Source organism: Chiloscyllium punctatum, chromosome 30 (assembly GCF_047496795.1).
Source record: "Chiloscyllium punctatum isolate Juve2018m chromosome 30, sChiPun1.3, whole genome shotgun sequence".
NCBI classification, from domain to species: Eukaryota; Metazoa; Chordata; class Chondrichthyes; order Orectolobiformes; family Hemiscylliidae; genus Chiloscyllium; species Chiloscyllium punctatum.
Window position 1 is genome coordinate 4,259,069 of NC_092768.1, and position 18,338 is coordinate 4,277,406.

Here is an 18,338-nt window from a genome sequence, read left to right on the forward strand (position 1 = left end):
ACTATCAATGCATTCCAACACGTTACTCCACTTCCATGATCACTGCTTTTGTGTAAAACCATCTTTTTTGACCTCTTTCTGAAGATGTATTTTTAAAAAGCCATTCATTCCCCTTCATTTATCCTTCTGCTGCCAACAAAGGCTGGCCGTGTCAACAACACACAGACCCATATAATAATAAAGTCGAATACTAATTTACCTAAAGAAAGAAAAAGTTTAATCCAGTTGGTTATCACCTCTCCAGCTGCATTCAGTAACCAGTCAACTCACTTAAACTGCACGTTTTGGGCTGTGGGAGGAAACCGGAGCAAACCCGCGCAGAGAACATGCAAACTCGACACAGACAGTTGCCTGAGGCGGGAATTGAACCCAGGTCTCTGCCACTGTGAGGTAGTAGTAGTACTAACCACTGGGCCATCATGCTGCCCTCAGCAACATCACTCTGTAGCAGCAGAGAAGGAAAAGTTGGACCCTTTAAGATTTTTTAAAAATTAGTCTAACGTAATGTGAATGGCGATTATGTACGAGCGTTCACCTTTCACTGTATTAAAAATTTCAACATTTTCAAAACTTCAATGGGTTCTGGAGTGTAGGATGTGGGAAAAATAGTGATACTTCTGCAATTCCATTTACTTATACAAAGTAAATGAACTCACACCAATGTGTAATTGTTTTAGCCAAGAGCTGAGTCAACAAGAATGGAAACGATGTGGAGGAAATACATAATTGTTTCTGTATTAGCTAAAATTGTATGCCAGAATGAAACGTGACTGCAAAACAATGATAGATATTACAGGCGAATAGATAAAATGCTGTGAGGGGAGGAAGTTAAGCTAGATACGCCTGTACAAACAGTAGGTATAAACATCTGTTTCCCACTTTTACAGAAACACAGGAACAAACCCCAATTAAAAGGGTCATAAAGATCAGGGGAAGATACAGATGGAGGGAGAGTAGATAATGGTGAAGAAAGAATATGCCTAACAATGACCTACAGCAGGATGAGGTCAAACGGCCTTGTGAGGCCAGAAATAAGCATTTTGTCACAGACAAGGCCGGATAAGGCGAGAGACAAACAGGAGTAATGGGGCCAGTCTTCCGGAAGTGGAAGATGTAAACAGGGGAGGAGCAATATAAAACAAAATAAACCACATTATATAAATGTTGTGTATTAATTGAATTTGGGGTGTGTCTGTCCCTTGCCTTATAGACACTGGACATCACACCCTCTTGCAAGAGTAAAACAAAGGGCACTACTGATTCAGATTTTGTCTCGGACTGCAATTATTGAAGTGTGTGAGTTTTGTTTCTCACAGGAGTCATTTTCAGAGGCAGCGTGGATCCTGGAGCGAGACTGTCGCTTTCGCGTGGAGTAGACCACTGACGGTAGCAAGGTGCGGGCTGGGCAAGTCTGGAGCGGGTCACTCTATGTGGCTTTGCTAGGACCCGGCGGTCTGAAGCTGGATACACTCACTTAGCACATATCCGGTTGGGCCGTCTGAAGAATGGCGCTCTCTGGAGTGTGGTGTGGACGGGGAGTTCTGGCGCTGGTCACTCTCGGCGGCTCCACTCTGTAGCAGCAGAGAAGGAAAAGTTGGACCCTTTAAGATTTTGTAATGTGAATGGCGATTATGTACGAGCGTTCACATTTCACTGTATTTTACCTTTGAATGTAAATGACAATAAAGGAAATTCATGTTCATATTCAAATTTCTAATGCCAAGCGTTATTTCTTGTTTTCTCCCTCTTTTTTTGGAATGTTGGTGTGTGCCTACAACCTTTCATTCCATATGCAGTGCTCTGGTATTTAGGGAATTCTGGGAGTTCAAAACTCTTGTCGCCGCTATTTCTGTATTTACATTCCGTAAAGGCCTGGGGACAACTTGATTGGGTCCCATGTATTGTCGACTTTCAATTTCTGCTGAATGGTTCCATTACAGTTATTAGTTTAACTTCATTTAGCTTCGACTCTTGGTTTTTCAACACATCTACATTTTTTTTTGTATTTTCTGAATGGAGGACAGCTGCATAAAGGAGATTAATGTTGCTACCAACTACCTATGAGCAGTTTTCAAACATAGAATAGTATAACAGAGGAACAGGACATTCAGCCCACCATGTCTGTGCCGACTATGATGTCATTCCAAGTTAAACACAAAAACCTATATGTAGTCCATATCCTTCTACTCTCTGCCTGTTTGTGTGTCTTATCTAAATGCCTCTTAAATGTTGCTATTGTGTCTGCTTTTACCACGCCCCTGCCAGGTTGTCATGATTGCTTTACTATCTGGTGGTTTGACTTTGCAATTCACTTACCTCATTGCTTCGTGCAAGTTTAGGAATACATTGATACTTGTCTGAGATGTCTTTGCCAATTTTTTCATTTACTTGTTTCTTTGCTCTCTCTGTTATCTTTTCCATGATTATCGCTTTTTCATTATTTTTATACACGCACTCGTATTCATACTCGTAATGATATTTATTTTCGCCACCGCCAAAGCAGTAACAAATGAAATAAAAGAGTAGTAAGCAGATCAAGGACGTGCAAAGTAGAAGGCCACCGATAAGCTGTTGAGAGATGTGGAAAAATAAGAAAATGATTTTAATTGAAGAACAACAAGAAATTTGTTGGAAAATGAACATAATCTTTCAAGATAAACAGTAGGAAAAATTTCAAAGGAGGACAAAGCTTTATGTCATGGAATTTGTTCTGAGTCTGAAATTTCCAGCTGCTGATACCCAACAACTAGGGGGAACCATTGGAAGACAGCAATAATGTTCTTGATGGTATTTCCCAGATTAAATCAATTACTTTATCCTTTAATAATGATCATGATAAATATGTGGAATTTCCTTTGTATAAGAAAATAACTGCTAGCAACAAAGTTACTCCATCATTTAAGATAAATAAAATTTAGAATATCTTTAAAATGTTTTGAATATTAACTATTAAATACATTTCATTAATGCATTTAAATCAGTATGTTATGTTGCCTCCCTGGTGCCAGGATCAACGATATCCTGGAGAGCGTGCAGAATATTCTCAAAAGGGGAGAGGGACCAGCCGGAAGCCATTGTACATATTGGAACTAACGACATAGGAAGGGAAAAGGATGAGATCCTGATGGGAGAATATAAGAAGTTAGGTTGCAACTTGAAAAGTAGTAATATCTGGATTGCTTGCAATGCTATGAACTAGTGGCGGTAGGAATAAGAAGACAGAGTAGACGAATGTATAGCTGTCGAGCTGGTGCAGGGGAAAAGGTTCACATTTTTGGATCATTAGAATCTCTTCTGGGGTAAAAGTTACTTGTTCAAGAAGGACAGATTACACTTGAATTGGAAGGGGATTGCTATACTGGCAGGGAGATTTGCTTGTACTACTTGGGAAGATTTAATCTAGCCAAGTGGTGAAGTCGGACGCAGGGAGACAGTGAGGAAAGAGATCAGTCTGAGACTGAGACAGTAAGGCAAAGGAACAATTCAAACAGGCAGGTCAGGAAAAACAAAGAAAGCAGAGAATGAAGTAGGACTTATAAATTAAACTGCATTTATTTCAATGCAAGAGATCTAACTGGAAAGGCAGCTGAACTCAGGGCATCGTTAGGGACATGTGACTGGGACAGTATAACACTTACAGAGACATGGTTTAGGGCTGGACAGGACTAAGAGCTTAATGCTTTAGAATACAAAGGCTATATGGAGTATAGAAAGGAGGGGAAGAGAGGACGTCCACCTGATGAAGGAGCGTCGCTCCGAAGGCTAGTGTGCTTCCAATTAAACCTATTGGAATATAACCTGGTGTTGTATGATTTTAAACTTTGTACACCCCAGTCCAACACCGACATCTCCAAATCACGATTACAGCTGTACTTAGGGGAATATTCCCGGGAATATGTCCAGGAAGTTATTTGGATGGAACTGAGAGGTAAGAAATAAATGATCACCTTACTGGGATTGTAGAATAGACTGTCCAATAATCAGCTAGAAATTGAGCAACAAATTTGGAGGGAAATATCAGTTATCTGTAAGAATAATAGGGTGGTTATGGTAGGGGAGTTTAAATTTCCAAATATAGATTGGAACTGCCATAATGTTAAAGATTTAGATGGAGATGAATTTATTAAGTGCATACAAGAAAATTTTCTGGTTTAGTATGTGAATGCACCAACTAGAGAAGGTGCAAAACGTGACCTCGGTCGAGAGTGGGTGCTGGAAACTCAGCAGGTCATGCAGGGTGGTGAAGATATTTTAAAATGTGGTCAAAACTTTAACAACTTGTTACATCTTCATAGGTTCTTGATTAACAAGGGGAAAGCGTTTTCCATGGAGAAGGCAGAAGAAAGGGGTTGCTGGTGTAGTCCCCTCGTCTGTCCTCCATATGAGCCGCCAGCTTTAGCTTTACCCTTTGGTAATAGCGTGCAGGACACCCAAATTCTCCAGTCGGATCTGATGGTCAATTGAGGAACAAATTGAAGCGTTTCCTACATTAACAGTGCTACAGGAATTGATGTCAGTGCTATAATTTCCCACACAATGACTCGCTAGAGCTAACAGTACTCACCCGCGAATCATCACAATGATGCTGTTGTCCGATTAAAAAACTGTTGGAATCCCTTTCACAGTTGAATTCGGCGCATGCTATATTGTCCACTTTCCCGGACCACATTATCACAGAACAAGCGTAATAATCACCGTCCAAAAATAGTATGCTGAGCCATATTATTGGGGCAATTAATAACTTAATAAACAGGAACAGGGGCTTGAAAACGCAAAAGCATATTCTGCAACAATCGTCCTTGCATTCGTCACCTTCGGTCGTGTTATTGGAAGATTGGCCCGAGTTCTGGGAAGTTTGTTGCGTGTTTGCGGAACTTGACCTAATCACACAAGAGCAACGCTTGCAAAACTTCCAAATGGAGCCGAACTGATTTGTTTCAACATGCAGTAGTAGACTGATGAGAAACAATATTACTGCGGGGAGCCCGAAGAGTAGACCAGTGTAGTTCAAATTTGCTTCTGTTGAAGTACAAGGACATGGGATCTCTTTTTCTATGAGTTCTTCCAATCCATAAAGCAACAGCAGCATCACTGTTCCAATGATGCTGTAGGACTTGGTGTTACTGTTCAGAAAGAACGCCTTTAGTTGCTTTAATATATCAGCAATTGTCATTGCGCCGCTGTCGGAACCACAGAGCTACACTGAGACCTGACAATAAACAAGACGTGTCGTCAGTTGATAATCAAACCTACTAAACATCACCCAGGCACGTCAACACTTTGAAACGCCTGCAGCACAATTGTCTCACCCTAATTTGGAAGAGACCCATTTATTATAACACTGGAAAAGATAAAGTATCACTGAATGCACACTGTGAGAACAGATCTCTTCTGTTTCATCTTCTATTCAGAATGCTGACACTCATGCCCGTCAGAGAATCTCTTGGTATAACACTCATCAACACCTTACTGGTTTATTGTGTGAAAAAATACTATCTTCACACAGTTCCTTTCGGAAACTGTATTACATTTTAAGTTAAATAATCTGTAACTCAATTTTTGTCTGCCAACAAAAAAAGTTTCAGAAAAACTGAATTTGAACTTTTTAACATAATTTGCTTTAATTGAACCACAGTTCCTTGTTTTAAAAAATGCTTTTCTGTTCATAGAATCCTTATAGTGAGGAAGCAGACCATTGGGCTAATCGAGCACACACTGACTTTCCAAAGAGCATCCCACGCAAACCTTGTAACCCTGCATTTCCAATGGCGGAAGGTACAAAATTGGGAGAGGCAAATTACGTCAAAAGTAGGCAGGAGCTAGGGAGTGTTAACTGGGAGAATCTGTTCTCAGGCAAATTCACATTTGACATTTGGGAATCGCTGATGAAAGTTCAGGACGAGCATGTTTCAGTAAGGAGGAAGGACAGGGATGGCAAGTTAAGGGACCCTTGGATAACGAGGGAGGTTGTAAATTTAGTAAAAGGGGAAAAACACGTGAGACTTAGGAAGCTAAAATCGGACAGGGCAGTGGGGAGTATAAAGAAAGCAGGAAATAACTCAAGGAGAGAATTAGGAGAGCAAGAAGGGCACGGAATGACCTTGAAAAGCAGTGTAAACGAGAATCCCACGGCATTCTGTAGCTACATTGAAAACAAAGGGATAACTAGGGAGAAGGAAGGACCATTCAAGATAAAGGAAGAAAATTATACTTGGAGGGAAAGAATGTGAGTGAGATCCTAAATGAGTACTTTGCGTCTGTTTTCAGGATAGTGAGATTTGTGTGGAGTGTGCTAATTTTCTTGGGCATTTTGAGATCAATAAAGAAGTGACTTTGGATCTCTGTAAGACCATTATAGTGGATAACCCCCTACATCCCTTTGATTTCTATTCCAGGTTATTGAGAGAGGCAAGAAAGAAGTTTGCTGGGGCCTTGACCAAAATCTTTGTATCCTTGCTAGCCACTGGAAAGGTCCTGGAGGATTAGCAAATAGCTAATTATGTTTCTGTATTTAAGAAGGGAAATAAGGATGACCCAGGAAGGTATGGACAGCAGAGCCTCACATCGGTGGTTAGCAAGCAATTACAGACAATTCTTAGAGATAGGATTTACACACATTTGCAAAAGCATGACATAATTAGCAACAGTCAGCATGGCCTTTGCAGGGCAGGTCATGTCTTACTAAATTGCTGACATTTTTCGAGGATGTGACGAAGGCGATCAATAACAGTAGATCCATGGATGTTGTTTACATGGATTTCAAAAAAAAGCTTTCAACAAGTTCCTTCATGGTAGGCTCAACCAGAAGGTTAAGATGCATGGAATCCATGGCGACTTGGCCACATGGATACTCAGAGTTGGCTTGCCATAGAAGGCAGATGGTAATGGTGGAAGGATGTTTCTCAGGTTGGAAGTCGATGATTAGTGGTGTTCTGTAGGGATATGTACTGGGACCTTTGCTGTTTGTGATATATATATAAATAACTTGAATTAATTTGTAGATCGGTGGTCAGTAAGTTTGCAGATGATATAAAGATTGGAGGAGTTATGGATAATGTAGAAGGTTGTCAACTTATGCAGTGGGGTACAGATCAGTTGCAGATATGGGCAGAAAAATGGCAGGTGGAGTTTAATTCAGGTCAGTGGGAGGTGCTGCATTTTGGGAGATCAACTGCTGAGGAAATGTATTCAGGTAATGACTGGACTCTGAACAGCGTTGATATACAAAAGGCTCTTGGGGTTCAAGTCCATAGTTACCTGAAAGTGGCCATGCAAGTAGATATGGTGGAAACGAAAGCGTATAGCATGCTTTATATGAAAAGTGAATCTATAAAACCTTATGTTATCTTGAAAATGTGACTTAAAAGAAGGTCTGGAATTTACAATTAATGAATAGAAACCTACATGCAATTCTAAAAGATGAAAGACTTAACAACAATCGAGGTTTGTTAAAATATTATTTTACATGCATGACACTGCAGTTTTCTGTGAAACATTTTGAGTCTTATGGTCCTGTTTCACAATCACCTGATGAAGTGGCGGTGTTCTGAAAGTTAATGCTTCACAAATAAATCTGTTGTACTATAACCTGGTGTTCTGTAATTTTAACTTTGTCTACCGCAGTGCAACACCGGCTCCTCCATATCTAGTCTAATAAGGCCAACAGTTCCTCACTTTCTGTAGGGTTGTCTCTAGGCAAACCTGACTGACTCAGTGTGATTCCATTCACATAACAGCCCATTGTCCTGCCTCTTTGTCGGTTCCTGTCAGTTCCCCTGAGCTCCTGCTATGTTCAGCCTTATATAATATCTGTGCTGAGAAACAGGATATTAACCGTGCAGTTCTCGGATTTTGACTGACCAGAAAAAGAACTCAAGAAATATGTATGCAAATTGTGGGATATAGGTAAAGTAGTGTTACTTCTGCAATCATAATTACTTATGCAAGGTAAATGCACTCCCATCAGTGTATAACTGTTTTAACCAAGAGCTGAGTCAACAAGAATGAAAACTATGTGGAGGAAATGTATACTTGCTTTTGTATTAGCTAAAATGTGCATACAAGAATGAAACGTGCCTGCAAACCATGGTAGATGTTACAGACAAATAGATAAGGTGCTGTGAGGATGTAAGTTAAGCCAGATATGCTTGTACAAGCAGTAGTTATAAGCATCTGTTTCCCACTTTTGCAAAAACACAAAAACAAACCCCAATTAAAAGGTCATAAGGATCAATATAGTTGGGGAAAGGGAGGAAATGTCACAGGTGGGGGAAGTAGATAACAATGAAGAAGGATATACCTAACAATGGACCACAGCAGGATGTGGTGAAATGGCCAAGTAAAACTTGTACTTTGTTATGCACAAGGCCGATAAGGCAAGAGATAAACAATAGTAATGGGCACCGGGTTTGAAGTAGTGAATCCTATATAAGATATGTACTTGCTAAACTCTGTGTGCCTTATTTCAGGCACCACGCATGCAAGCGTATAATAAACATACTGATTGCTTCAGATCTTGTCTCGGACTGAAATTATTGAAGTGAGTGAGCTTTGTTTCTCACAATTGGGGGCCATCTGGGATGTTTTTCCATCGCCGGGGGGAGTGGCTGGCCCAGGACACTGGGAAGACACGTCCCATTCCCAATTGAGGAGCGGTCTCGTGTCCCAGTTTGGTCTGCTCCCTTGGGCAACTGGTATGAATCCCACAAGAGAGACATCTGAATCAGACAGTGAAAGGAGCTCGATAGAAAATACGGTGAAAAGGGGCCAAGCAAATCTGTGCACAGACCAAGATAAGAAAACTGACTTTTAAGCATTGCCTTGGTGGCCGGGAAAAGGATATTTAATAGCTGAGGGACTGGCGAAGGGCCCGAGAAATGGGGCGTAGGCAGAGTAACTGTCACAGAGTAAAAGAAGAAAAAGTCCCTGGTAACATTCCTCCTGAAAGTCCGTTGGGGAGGTTGTTGCGGGAATGGACAAGTAACACTTGTACAAGGGCAAAAGATAAAAAGAAAATGATTAAATATTGCTGTTTAGTATGGAACAAAGAACCAACCCTTCATCCCGCTGTCTTCTGGCCAAAGTATGGTTCGGACGAGTATTGGGTATGTCAGCATTTAGATATGTATGTGAATAAAAAACAACATTTTAGTCAAGATGAGGCAGACTATGCATCCTGTTGGAAGGGCTGTTTGGGAATGATGGTAGTAAAGACAAAGGATTCCCCCTCAGCTCCACCCAGTCCCTGGGATCTTCTTGGCTGCTTGCACCCCCGTACCATAAAATCAGATTAGGTGAAAATGGGGGAGGAGGAGAGACAGACAGATAGGGACAGTGAATGGATGACCCACAAGAGGAGGACGAAGGGGCGGTGGACGGGGATGTGGTTGTTCCTGACCCTCAATGCTCAACAAAAGAAAGGAAAGATAAAGTAGATGTAGAGGAGGCCTCCGGAGTATCTAAACCAAGGCCTAAGGGGGAAAAGCAAAAAAAGGGGAAGAACATAAAGACTTATCCCCTTTGGGAGGTGCCAATAGGGGACAAAGAGATTGGGTTTGTAAGTGCCCCCCTCACCAGTGGGGAGGTCAGAACATTTAAAAAGGAGATGAAGGTCCTGGTTGAGGATCCGATAGGGTTGTCTGAACAAATTGATTATTTTTTTGAGGCCCAGTCTGTATACGTGGACCGAGTTAATGTCTATTTTGAATATACTATTTACTGAGAAAGAAAGGGGCCTATATGAGGAGTAGCCATTAAAATATGGGACAGGGAACATCCCATTGTAGATGGGGATGCTGGACAGGGAGAGACGAAGTTTCCCCTCAGAGTCCCCCAGTGGGAAAATCAAAACCCAGAGCATAGAGAAGAAATGAGGGAATTGAAAGACCTGATTCTAAAAGGAATAAGAGAGGCAGTTCTGAAGTCACAGAATTTGACTAAAGCCTTTGAAGTTAGACAGGAGAAAGATGAGACTCCTTCAGCTTTCTTGCAAAGATTAAGAGACTCAATGCGGAAATATTCTGGAATGAACCCTGAGGACCCAGTGGCACAGGGTCTTTTGAAAGTACATTTTTGTGACAAAGGCATGGCCAGACATACAGAGAAAGATACAGAAGATAGAAGGGTGGAGCGAAAAACCATTAGATGAATTGTTAAGAGAGGTACAGAAAGTGTTTGTAAAGAGAGAGGATGAGAGACAAAAACAGAAGGCAAAAACGATGGTAGCTATGGTTGATGAGGTAGTTGAAAAAAAATGGAACCAATAGTGAGCAACCAGAGCGGCGGGTAGGACAGAGAGGAAGAGGGAGAGGGAGAGGACAAGGGGAGCATTTGATAGAGGGTTTGGGCGACAGGGGCAGAGATGGAAGTCTCCACAGTCAGGATGCTAGTATTGCGGAAAGATAGTGCATTTTAAGTGGAAGTGTTCTGATCAACAAAGGGCAGAAAGGGCAATTCCACTTATGAATTTTGATGAAGAATAGGGGTGTCAGGGGTTCCTGCTCCCTGGGACCCACAAGGAACCCTTGATAAACTTGAAGGTCGGACCCTGTAGGGAAGAGGTAGTCTTCCTAGTAGATACGGGGGCAGCACGGTCATCGCTGAATTTTAAACCAAAGAAAGTAGGAATGTCAACACGCTCAATAACTGCTTCCGGGGTAAAAGCGGAAGGATTTACTGTCCCAGTATTTAAACCTATGATGATAGAAAGTCCGAAGGAAACAGTCACAGGGGAACTGTTGTATATCCCTGATATAGGAAGTAACTTACTAGGGAGAGATTTAATTATCCTCTTAGGACGGGAGATTGGAATTCAGGAAAAAGAATTAGTTGTACAAGTGGCAATGTTTGCAGAGGATGTGGAGAGAGAGATAGTCCCTATTGTATGGGCTAGAGAAGGGAATCGTGGAAAAATACAGATCCCGCCCCTAGAAATAAGTTTAAAAAGGATAGGGGACGTTGTCTGTGAGCGACAATATCCCATTTCCATAGAAGGTAAATGAGGACTGCAGCCAGTAATTGAGGAACTGATTAGAGATGGACTGTTGGAGCCATGTATGTTTCCTTATAATATCCCAATCCTACCAGTGCGGAAATCCGATGGAACTTATCAATTGGTGCAGGACTTGAGAACATTGAATCAAATAGTACAGATCATGCATCCAGTGGTGCCAAATCCCTATACTTTATTAAGTAAGATCCCTCATGACCACAAGTGTGATAGATTTAAAGGATACCTTTTGGGCTTGTCCCTTGGTGGAGAAAACTAGGAACTTGTTTGCCTTTGAAGGGAAGATCCCAAGACAGGACGGAAACAGCAATATCGGTGGACCGTGCTTCTCCAAGGGTTTACAGAATTCCCGAATTATTTTGGACAGATGTTAGAACAAATATTGGAGAAATTTAGCAGCCCCAAGGGAACTATCCTGTTGCAGTATGTAGACGACCTCTTAGTAACAGGAAAAAGAAGAGAAAGAGTAGTAGAAGCCACTAACAAATTATTGAATTTCCTGGGTCAGCAGGGACTGCGAGTATCTAAAAACAAACTACAAAATATGGAGCGAGATACTTGAGACATTTAGTTAGTGAGGGAAAGTGAAAGATAAGCCCAGGATGGATAGAATGAATAGTGGGGATGCCGCTGCCCAGGACTAAATGGGAGTTGCGCAAACATTTTTGGGTCTAACAGGATATTGCAGATTGTGGATTGATTCTTATGCTCAAAAGACTAAGAAATTATATCTTAAATTATTAGAGGAGGAACCAAAGTGTCTAAATTGGAATGATGAGGAAAAAGAACTAGTTGAGGAGCTCAAAAGAGATCTGATCCACGCCCTCATTTTAGCCTTACCTTCTCTAGATAAACCTTTTCACTCCTTTGCTACCATAAATAAGGGAGCGGCTTTGGGAGTATTAACCAAGAGGTGGTGAGGAATGAAACAGCCAGTAGCATATCTTTCAAAGCTATTGGATCCAGTATCCTGGGGGGTGGCCTGAGTGTGTGCAGGCTGTGCTGGCTGCCACTGCACTGTTGGTGGAGGAAAGCAGAAAGCTTACATTTGGGGGAGACCTAATAGTAAGCACCCCACACCAAGTGAGAATGATCCTAAACCAAAAAGCTGAGCAATGGTTGACAGACTCACGGATTCTGAAATATGAGGCAATATTAATAGAAAAGGATGATCTAGTGTTGGTCACGGACAATTGTTTAAATCCAGCTTCCTTTCTTTGGAAACGGGAAGGAGAGCCTCCTCAGAATCTAGAGCATGACTGCCTTGACATTATAGAGTACCAAACTAGGGTCCACATGGACCTGAGAGATGTTCCGCTTTATTCAGGAGCCTGACTTTATATAGACACATCATCCCGGGTGACTGAAGGGAAAAGACATAATGAGTATGCAGTCATAGATGGGATGAAAGGTAGTGTGGTAGAGGGAGGAAGGTTACCAAATGTGTGGTCAGCTCAGACCCGTCAACTCTATGCACTGGAAAGAGCCTTAGGGCATTAGAAAACAAAGAGGGAACAGTATACACTGACTCTAAATATGCATTTGGTGTTGTGCACACTTTCGGAAAGATATGGCAGAAAGAGGACTGATCAATAGCCGGGGGAAGGAATTAGCACATGAGGAGTTGATTAAACGGGTCTTGGAATCCCTATTACTCCCCCGAGAAATAGCGGTAGTGCATGTAAATGGTCATCAGAAAGGAAATGAACCAGAGGTTTGGGGGAATAGATTAGCCAATGAAGTGGCTAAGGAAGCAGCCCTGAACCCACAAGAAGCGGTGATTCATTCCCTAATACCTGCTGTCCCAGATCCTCGGGAAGCTCCTATATTTACTGAAAGAGAGGAAAAAGAATTGAAAGATTTAGGGGCTGCAAAAACAGCAGACGGGCATTGGATGTTACCTGATGGAAGGGAAATGTTAAACAAAATGATGATACGAGAAATCATGGCTGTCCTACATCAAGGCAGTCATTGGGGAGTACAAGCAATGTGTGATTTAGTTCTTAGGGAATATGGATGTAAAGGAATATATATAATTGCTAAACAAATATTGGAGGGATGTATCATATGCATAAAGGTAAATAAGAAAGTCTTGAGAAAACAGACCCCGGGAGAAAGAGATCCAGGATTGAGACCCTTCCAGAGTATACAAGTAGATTATACCGAACTACACAGAGTAGGAAGACTAAAATATATGCTGGTCATAGTAGATGATCTATCTGACTGGGTTGAGGCATACTCCCTAGCTACTGCCATTGCGAGTGGGGTGTCTAAAACAATATTAGAGCACATATTCCCCGATATGGGCTAGTGAACCTTATAGATTCTGACCAAGGAACTCATTTTACCTCTAAAGTGTTACAGGGGGTAATGAAAGGGTTGGGAATTTCATGGGCGTTCCATACTCCATGGCACCTGCCTGACCTGCTGCGCTTTTCCAGCAACACATTTTCAGCTCTGATCTCCAGCATCTGCAGTCCTCACTTTCTCCTCGAAGATTTTAACCTACTGCGAATCCTCTTACAAGGATGCCTTCCTTGAAGAAGCTCTCTTCCTCCCTCTACAAGGATTTCAGTGAGTCCCTCTCTCACAGCACACCCCAGGTCATCTCCTCTGCACAGAATCTCTTCAGCCACGTTCTCAAACAGACTCGCTATCACAGCCACATCTCCTTCCTCAGCACCTGCCTACGGAACCGACTGATCCCGCACGGACTCCGGACTATGTTCCGACCAACAAAATTTGGACCCAACCCTGACGACCAGTGCCGAAGCCTCCAGCAACAGACCTCCCTCCGGATCGTCCACTCCACGCTTGGAGCCATGCGCCGCTACCTGCATTCCCAGCTCAGGACAATACTCTCACAGACCTGCAAAGGACCTCTACTGTTCTTCATCCACAGAAGAATCCATACACTAAACAAACATTTCTTCCGAGCCATATCGGAAATTAAAGATAGTAAGTACCAAAAACTTTCATTTACTTACCCCCACACTCTGGGTTCCTCAACTGTTCCAGAATCTTCCATCGGCCGCCAAAATCAGTCCAACGCCATTAACCACGCGGCCACTCCAGCGCCCGTGGCAACAACCGCAGCCACGGACCATGACGTCACTTCCACCCCCACCGACCTCGCAGCCTCCGCGATCGCCGCCCAGACAACCGCCTCCATGATCGCCAGGAAGACCATCGCCGACAGATTCGCGGCCTCCGCGGCTATTGGGAATAATACTGTCTCTTTCGTCGCCACAGCCACTTCCGCCCCCTGGGTTGCCGTCGCCGCAGCCACTTCCGCCCCCCAGTGACATCACTAACCTGCATGACCACAACGCCGCGTGTGTCTCCGCCCCCAAGCCGATCTCCGTCAACACGCTTAACTCCACCCCCACGCCGATCTCCGTCACCACGCCTAACCCCGCCCCACGCCGATCTCCGATACCACACCCAACTCCGCCCCAACGCCGATCTCCGTCCCCACCCCACACCCAACCACGCCCCACTCCCAGCTCCAGCCCCACACCAGGTCCTAGCTCCCAGCACTGCGGTGATTTCACCATCCCTCCAGAACTCCCCCTCTCTGAGGATGAAAGATCAGTCCTCAGCAGAGGCCTCACCTTCATTCCCCTACGCTCTCGGATTAACAAGTTCAACACGCGGCGAGACATCGAACAATTCTTCCACCGCCTTCGCCTCCGCGCCTACTTCTTCAACCCAGACTCTCGCCCACCTTCTGACGACCCCTTCTCCCACCTCCAACACACCCCATCCACCTAGACACCCCTTGCTGGCCTCTTACTCGCCCTCGATCTCTTCATAGCCAACTGCCGCTGCGACATTAACCGTCTCAACTTCTCCACCCCTCTCACCCGCTCCCTCCACTCCACTGGAGTGCAGCCCTCCACTCCCTCCGTTCCAACCCCAACCTCACTATCAAACCAGCAGACAAGGGAGGCACGGGAGTAGTTTGGCGCACCAACCTTTACACGGCTGAGGCTAAACGCCAGCTCGCGGACACCTCCTCCTAATGCTCCCTTGACCATGACCCCACCTCCCACCACCAAACCATCATCTCCCAGACCATCCAGAACCTCATCACCTCAGGGGATCTCCCATCCACTGCCTCCAACCTCATAGTCCCACAACCCTGCACTGCCCGTTTCTACCTCCTGCCCAAAATCCACAAACCTGACTGCCCCAGCCGACCCATTGTCTCAGCCTGCTCCTGCCCCACCGAACTCATCTCTGCATATCTCGACACGGTTCTGTCCCCATTAGTCCAAGAACTCCCCACCTACGTTCGAGACACCACCCACGCCCTCCACCTCCTCCATGATTTTCGCTTCCCCGGTCCCCAACGCCTTACCTTCACCATGGACACCCAGTCCCTGTACACCTCCATCCCCCATCACGAAGGACTCAAAGCCCTCCGCTTCTTCCTTTCCCACCGTACCAACCAGTACCCTTCCACTGACACCCTCCTTCGACTAACTGAACTGGTTCTCACTCTGAACAACTTCTCTTTCCAATCCTCCCACTTCCTCCAAACCAAAGGAGTAGCCATGGGCACCCGCATGGGCCCCAGCTATGCCTGCCTCTTCGTCAGGTATGTGGAACAGTCCATCTTCCACAGCTACACTGGCACCACCCCCCACCTTTTCCTCTGCTACATTGATGACTGTATTGGCGCTGCCTCGTGCTCCCACGAGGAGGTTGAACAGTTCATCCACTTTACCAACACCTTCTACCCCGACCTCAAATTCACCTGGACCATCTCAAACTCCTCCCTCCCCATGCTAGACCTTTCCATTTCTATCTCTGGTGACCGAATCAACACGGACATTTACTATAAACCGACCGACTCCCACAGCTACCTAGACTACACCTCCTCCCACCCTGCCCCCTGTAAAAACGCCATCCCATATTCCCAATTCCTTTGTCACCGCCGCATCTGCTCCCAGGAGGACCAGTTCCAAAACCGTACAACCCAGATTGCCTCCTTCTTCAAGAACAGCAACTTCCCCCCCAGACGTGGTCAACGATGCCCTCCACTGCATCTCTTCCACTTCCCGCTCCTCTGCCCTTGAGCCCCGCCCCTCCAACCGCCACGAGGACAGAACCCCACTGGTCCTCACCTACCATCCCACCAACCTCCATGTACAGCGTATCATCCGCCAGCATTTCCGCCATCTCCAGGGATATATTTCCCTTCCCTCCCCTATCAGCGTTCCAAAAAGACCACTCCAGTTTCTCCAGTTTCCTCATTTCCCTCCCCCCACCTTGTCTCAGTCAAATCCCTCGAACTCAGCACTGCCTTCCTAACCTGCAATCTTCTTCCTGATCTCTCCGCCCCCACCCCACTCCGGCCTATCACCCTCACCTTGACCTCCTTCCACCTATCGCATTTCCAATGCCCCTCCCCCAAGTCCCTCCTCCCTACCTTTTATCTTAGCCTGCTGGACACACTTTCTTCATTCCTGAAGAAGAGCTTATGCCCGAAACGTCGATTCTCCTGTTCCTTGGATGCTGCCTGACCTGCTGCACTTTTTCAGCAACACATTTTCAACTCTGATCTCCAGCATCTGCAGTCCTCACTTTCTACCCGTCATCATCAGGAAGGGTTGAGAGAATGAACCAAACACTCAAATGACAGCTCTCTAAATTGGTAATAGAAACCAGACTCCCTTGGACCAAATGTTTACCTATAGCTCTCTTGCAAGTACGAACAGCCCCAAGGAAAGATTTGGGACTAACCCCCTATGAAATCTTATTTGGATTACCTTATCTGGGAATGAATGGAGAATTGCCAATTCCCGAAACTAAAGACTTGTTCTTAAAGAAGTATATACTGGATTTGTCCTCCTCTTTGACTTTCCTCGGGAAACAGGGTTTATTGGCATGGACTCCGCCCCTTGAATTCACCGTTCATCCCATCCGGCCAGGAGATTGGGTCTGAATAAAATCATGGACAGAGACTAAATTGCAGCCGGACTGGGAAGGGCCGTATCAGGCTCATTTGACCGAAATGGCAATAAGGACGACGGAGAAAGGTTGGACTCACTACACTCGGATCAAAGGGCCAATGGAATCTCCAGTTGAGGAAGAAGTCTGGACAGCCAAATCAATGCAAGAACGGCTGAAACTCAGGCTAAAGAGACTTTGAGTAACTGATTATACAGTGGCGACGCGAGCGCGGGATTATTTCTGTCGGATTGTATATTAAGTCCTTTTGTGCTTCAGCAGGATTTTTAGAATGCTGGGGATGCTTAGAGTTATGACGCTAGCCCTCTTCGTATTGGGATTTTGTCAAATATCATTTTCATATGTGTTAGCAACGGTTCCTGAGTCTGATAATCCACAAGTAATAGACGCTGATGCATGCAGCTTTATAAATTGTGGGGATGTAGATAATCAGAGACAGTACTGCAGCTCAGAGATACATCTTAAGTCCTATGAGGATGGCCTTGGGGATGGTACTTGGTATAATGGTCTCATCACAGTACACCGGGCCCCCTTCCAACCAGCTCGCGATTGTCCCGATAAAAAGTATAACCCAATATTCTTAACGATAAGGAAAATCACACGGCACGAAGCTACTCTGGGGGGGAGGGGGGCACCTATGAGATACAATTAAATGAAACATTTGGGATAGAAATGAAAACAAATGGGAATGATTTCTCAGGCTGTTGTTTTCGAATTAGCGTAGGACAGGGAAAACGAGCAGAACTACTGGGTATTAAGATACAACTTTTCACCCCTCCCGCTGACCTTAAAGTAGTAAAAGTTATAGAGGTAAAGGACTTAAAACAGACCATTGAAATAGAAACTGGATATGGGGATGCAAATGCCTGGGTTGAATGGGTAAAGTATACTGTAAAAAGTCTGAACAAGAGCAATTGCTATGCATGTGCCTCCGGTAGACCAGTGGCCCAGGTGGTTTCCTTTTCGCTCGGGTGGAAGCAAGACAGGAAGTATATGAAATGTATGATAACCCTGTATCAGGATGAGACTGCATGGAATGATAGGAACTGTACCTCCCAATCTCTGATGTTCCCTCCCTGGAGAAGAAAGATTCAAAAGCGCCACCCACCCCCTACCCCCCTCCCCCCCCACCTTTTCAGCCGGAGTCGGAAATCACACGTCGAGTGTGCGTAGACGAATTACAACTCAGCCCAGAGATTTGGGGGAGCTGAAATTATGTACAGAGATTAAGAATGTCACCGAAACGGACAAGGTAGAGAACTACTCAGCACTAAAGGCTCCCCGAGCAGATCTGTGGTGGTACTGTAGAGGCAAAATACTGAGACGCATCCTCCTTCCAGGTTGGAGAGGG

General features: G+C 44.5%; 1 protein-coding gene across 1 annotated transcript; it reads right to left on the reverse strand.

Annotated features, from left to right (window-relative positions):
• Nucleotides 1–747: 747 nt before the first annotated feature.
• LOC140455061 (uncharacterized) lies at nucleotides 748–5,173 on the reverse strand. The gene is made up of 3 exons (XM_072549726.1): nucleotides 4,565–5,173; nucleotides 2,317–2,568; nucleotides 748–1,571 (listed from the first exon to the last, which is right to left on the reverse strand). Exons 1-3 carry the CDS (start codon nucleotides 5,171–5,173, stop codon nucleotides 1,440–1,442), a joined length of 993 nt encoding a protein of 330 aa, XP_072405827.1. The 3' UTR covers nucleotides 748–1,439.
• Nucleotides 5,174–18,338: the final 13,165 nt, after the last annotated feature.

What these genes read in the sequence shown, in the direction of transcription:
- LOC140455061 (XM_072549726.1), bottom strand. Translation starts at nt 5,173, where the DNA reads ATGACAATTGCTGATATATTAAAGCAACTAAAGGCGTTCTTTCTGAAC. An exon ending in ATCATTGTGATGATTCGCGG is followed by an intron (nt 2,569 to 4,564) that starts GTGAGTACTGTT and finishes ATCTCTCAACAG; the next exon opens with CTTATCGGTGGCCTTCTACT. An exon ending in AACTTGCACGAAGCAATGAG is followed by an intron (nt 1,572 to 2,316) that starts GTAAGTGAATTG and finishes CTGCTGCTACAG; the next exon opens with AGTGGAGCCGCCGAGAGTGA.